Raw genomic sequence first — 4660 nt, forward strand, 5'->3', positions numbered from 1 at the left:
TGGTGGCTCCTACCCTGGGGGTCTTTAAGAAGCGGCTCGATGCCTACCTGGCTGGGGTCACTTGAGCCCAGTTTCCCTTCTGCCCAGGCAGGGGGACGGACTTGAAGATCTACAAGGTCCCTTCCGACCCTACTTCTATGATTCTATGATTTGGCTCAAACCAGTTTATGCACTTCATAGATTCATAGATATTAGGGTTGGAAGGGACCTCAGCACATCATTGAGTCTGACCCCCTGCCCCAGGCAGGAAAGAGCACCTTAGCCAAGGCTCCCAGGCCCCTGTTTCCATGGCAGCTTGCCAGAGGGATGGGCACAGGTGCTTGTCCAGTCTCCTCTTAATGACCCCCAAGGTAGTGAAGAGCACCACCTCTCTTGGAAGCCCATTCCAGATTCTGGCAACCCTTACCGTAAAGAAGTTCTTCCTGATGTCTAACCTGAATCTGTCAGTTTGTGCCCATTATTTCTAGTTACTCCAAGGGGTGCCCTGGTAAACAGAGTATCTCCTATCCCTGGCTGTCCCCCACAATGAATTTGTAGACAGCCACAAGATCCCCACTCAGCCTTCTCTTGTGGAGGCTGAAGAGATTCAGGTCCCTCAATCTCTCCTCATAGGGCCTTACCTGCAGGCCCCTAAACATATGAATGGCCCTCCTCTGGACCCTCTCAAGGTTGTCCACATCCTTCTTGAAGTGCAGCACCCAAAACTGGACACAGTACTCCAGCTGCAGCCTCACCAGTGCCACATAAAGGGGAAGTATCACTTCCCTGGACCTGTTTGTGATGCACCTGCTAATGCACAATAAAGTGTGGTTATCGTGCATCTGGGACAGTGTCTGTCCCAGACCCCTTCCTAGTTTAAGTTAAACCAGAGTCCCCCAGCATCCCAGCTGTTTTGCAGCCATGGGCTGGGCTGTGCTGTCTGCTTCAGAGAGCAGGGCTGGCTGCATCCCTCTGCTCCCTACCCAGAGCTCCGGGGAGACTGCAGGCACAGCAGGGTCTGCCTGGCTTCCCTCACTGCTTGCTGCTCAAGCTGGGATTCCCCCATTCATTCCTCCCTCCCATCTCCCACAGCACAGACCCCACCCCCATGGATCCTCCCCATGTGGTATGCTAACTAATGCTGAGAGGTGTCTGTGTGTGTGTGCATCTAATTTCACTGGGACAGGCAAACAGAACAGTGTCTGCTTAGTGCTTTTTGGAGCTAATCAACAGGTCAGCTGGTAATGTCCCTGTGTTCCTTCCTTGAAAAAATCTGTTTAAGAAGAGTTTGAGCTAATGAGAGAGGCTTTTATTTTGTTGATGGGCTGATAAACAGTGTGTTATCAGCCTCCTGCTGGTTTGCTGCCCTGTCAAGTTTCCAGACAGTATGAAGAAGCAGGGAGAGTGCGATTGAGAAGCGCAGCATCATCAACACACGCATACACTACACACCCCACCCCCTTTTGCCTCAGAGTGCTAGCTAGGAGTTGGGGTCTAGCAACACTCCCGCCACTTGAGCAGTGAGTGGGGAAAAGCCTGGGACAGTGCAAGCCGCGGTGGGGTTATACACCCCTCCCTAATCAGAGTATCCTGCCGGGGCCTGGCCATGCCCCCCCCAGTGCACCACAGTGGAAGGGAAGGGAGGGCTGCTTTAGCACCCCATGGCTTCTAGCCTGAGCCACTACAGGCATGTGCCAGCATTTCTTGAGTCCAGAGGGAATGTCTGTACTGTTGAAAACTGGTTCAACCTAGGAAGGTTAGACTAACCTGCAAAGATTGAATCAATTTAGGCTCAGGCTTTTTGAATGTGTGTCCCTAGCTTGTGAGTCTTGTGCAAATTTTACTTTCTCTTTTCCCTGGTAGAAACTGTTCTTACCATATTTCTTGCATGTAATACACACGGTAATTTTCAGCCCAGCAGCTGCTTGTGGGGGTGGGGAGAACTGGTGTACGTGAGAAAACATGTTATTTCATGTGGGCCACCACCACTCAGTCATCATGAAAATGAGTACTTTGTTTCCACAGATCTCATGTGGGTCTTAAATGGTGAAAGATTCTTTTACTTTACTGGACCATGTATTCAGTCTTCTGATAATGATATTCCCATATTTCATTATGTTGTGTGTTACAAGTCTCTGTTAGCTGTCATAAAATAAATGAGAGATGTAGTTCATTTCAAAATGAATGATCCAGACCAAACTGGAAAAGGATAAGCCTAGCTTTAATTATGTACCTGGAGGAAATATCTGTTTTACCAGAAAGCTTCTGTCCCTTTGTTCTTGTAGACAATGAATTTTTCTTCATCGATCCTGACATAAAACTAAGTAAAGTGGCTCCTGAAGGTTGGAAAGATGAACCCAAGAAAAAGAGCAAAACTCCTGTCAACTTTACTTTGTTCTTCCGTGTTAAGTTTTTTGTGGATGATGTCAGTCTTATACAGTGAGTACATGGCCATTTATTTTTCTCTTCAGCCTCTTAATTAGGTCCACTCTCTACCTTGTAAGTTTCATTCTCAATTTCCCTGTGCACATTATTAGATGTAATTTGATTGTATAGAAAAGCTTGCTGAAAGGATCAATATTGTGTGGTGTTTCTTACTAGGCACACTTTGACATGTCACCAGTATTATCTACAGCTAAGGAAAGATCTTCTGGAAGAGAAGATGCACTGTGATGATGAAACGGCCTTATTGCTGGCATCCTTGGCCCTACAGGCAGAGTATGGAGATTACCAGGCTGAGGTAGGATATGCCTTTTTCTATAGATGATAGCTGTTCAATTTCTGCAGTGTACTCTATGGTATGAATCAGTACTTTATTGCAGTCGGTCAGATTATTGATCTGATGTTGCAGCGATTGTAATGCTCTTTGAAGTCTAATAGAGAGAGAAGAGATGTGTCCTCATACAGAGTTTTAAACTTCAGATCTGGATCAGTGTGTTGAACTGATCCTCCCTTCTATATTTTATTCTAATGTGCTAATTTGGGCATTCAATGGAAGTTGAATCAAACCCTATAAATCCCATTGGTATCAGTGTGAGTAAAATCAAGCCCATAGTAAAAGACCAAATGGGAAACTTATTTCTGAATCTAGGTTCAGAATCTTGGTTTAAAGTCTATCTTTAAACTTGTATTTTGTGAGTTTTGCTTTTATACTAACATGAAAAACATCTCACAAAAGTGCTTTGCTTTATAGGTACATGGCATGTCCTATTTTCGACTAGAACATTATTTACCAGCTAGAGTGATAGAGAAGCTAGATCTGTCCTACATCAGAGAAGAACTATCCAAGCTGCACAGCACTTACGTGGGAGCACCTGAAAAAGAAACAGAGTTAGAATTTTTGAAGGTTAGTTATGATGCCTCTCAGTTGGCCTCTTTCTTCACATGAGAATCACTATCGGAGACTATGAGTAATGAAAACAAATGGACTTGGAGTGGAAAACAAAGGGAATACATAAACTTCCAACATAGCTTTAGGAGACAAAAAAGTAAAGAAGAACTACTTAAAAAGTAAATTGCTTACACTGAGGAAAGGAAACTATTAAATTGATAGAAAAAGCCTTTAATTTTCTTCCTTCAGTTGTTTCACTGGCATAACTGGGTATATAACTAAAATATCATCACAAATTAAAACAAATTTTGATCCTTATAATATTATAACCAAAACTCTGGGTTTGTTTTTTCTCTCCTGTTCTAAAATTCTACTTTGAACAATAAAGGAATCCCAGTTTGTGATACCACAAAAAATCAGACCTGATTTTGGACCTAATGTCTTTTGAAACAGCTTCAGTAAAGAAGAGAATACTGAAAACATTTGAAAACTGCTTAACTCCATTGTTTTTTTTCCTTTTTTATTGCAGATAACCTTTAAGGTGCTATGTCAATAATATGCCGATTAGGCTGTGTTTCCTGATAAAAGAGAGAATTTAACCACCTACATATTCTGATATATTTCCAAAATGTTTTCCTTTCTAAATTAACTATACAGATTGCTAGTATAGGGGCCCAATTTTCAGTTACTAAAATGGATAGGAATTTTGTCCTTAACTTCAATGGGAACAGTATTGTTGCCGTCATGCAGATGCACTGAATAGTAAACAGTCTTAGAAAGTATTAATAAACCATTGGAATGATTATACCAATACATGGTTAAACAAGTGACCATGGACAAGACAAATATGCAGCATTGGAAAGTGTCACAAGGAACTGCAAATAGAAAACACAACAGCAAAATGTATTCTGTGTTTGGATTTTGAAAAAGGACTCTGGTAAGAGCCCTCAAGTCAGTTTTGGCCTATTGTAGGAAGCTGTCTGATCCTAGGAAGGATTAACCAAAAAAAAAGGTAATAGAAATTTCCAAGATGTTCACATTGCACTCACTCAGAGCACACAAGAGAAGATTCTCAACCTTAATCTATTTACAGATCTTCAGAGGTTTGCCTCGTTTTCTCATTAATACATACATTATTTAAACCATGTAAGACCCTTTCAGGTATTACAACCTCAAGCAGGCTGACAAAGTTTGATACTACTTCACTCTGAGTAGGTCAAAGTGGTAGTAACAAGTAAAAAATAAATATGGTTTAAGATGTGACCCATAACAATTTTTTTAATGTTAATTTTAAATAGTTTATAATGGATTAATAGATTTAGAGGGTTTTTTAGTAAGCAGTTGACTGTT

General features: G+C 41.9%; 1 protein-coding gene across 20 annotated transcripts in view; it reads left to right on the plus strand.

Annotated features, from left to right (window-relative positions):
* The window catches only part of PTPN13 (protein tyrosine phosphatase, non-receptor type 13), a 218115-nt gene that overhangs the window by 154777 nt on the left and 58678 nt on the right, over nt 1-4660 (plus strand). For all 20 annotated transcript variants that reach the window (XR_003092691.1, XR_003092693.1, XR_003092692.1 and 17 more), the window contains 3 exons: nt 2265-2418; nt 2581-2719; nt 3173-3325. Coding sequence is in view for 17 of the 20 variants with exons in the window: in XM_025197238.1 (XP_025053023.1) it covers nt 2265-2418; nt 2581-2719; nt 3173-3325 (446 nt within the window). In the remaining 3 variants the exon portion in view is untranslated. The remainder of the gene's footprint in view (nt 1-2264; nt 2419-2580; nt 2720-3172; nt 3326-4660) is intronic.

The sequence above is a fragment of the Alligator sinensis genome, unplaced genomic scaffold (genome assembly GCF_000455745.1).
Source record: "Alligator sinensis unplaced genomic scaffold, ASM45574v1 scaffold125_1, whole genome shotgun sequence".
NCBI classification, from domain to species: Eukaryota; Metazoa; Chordata; order Crocodylia; family Alligatoridae; genus Alligator; species Alligator sinensis.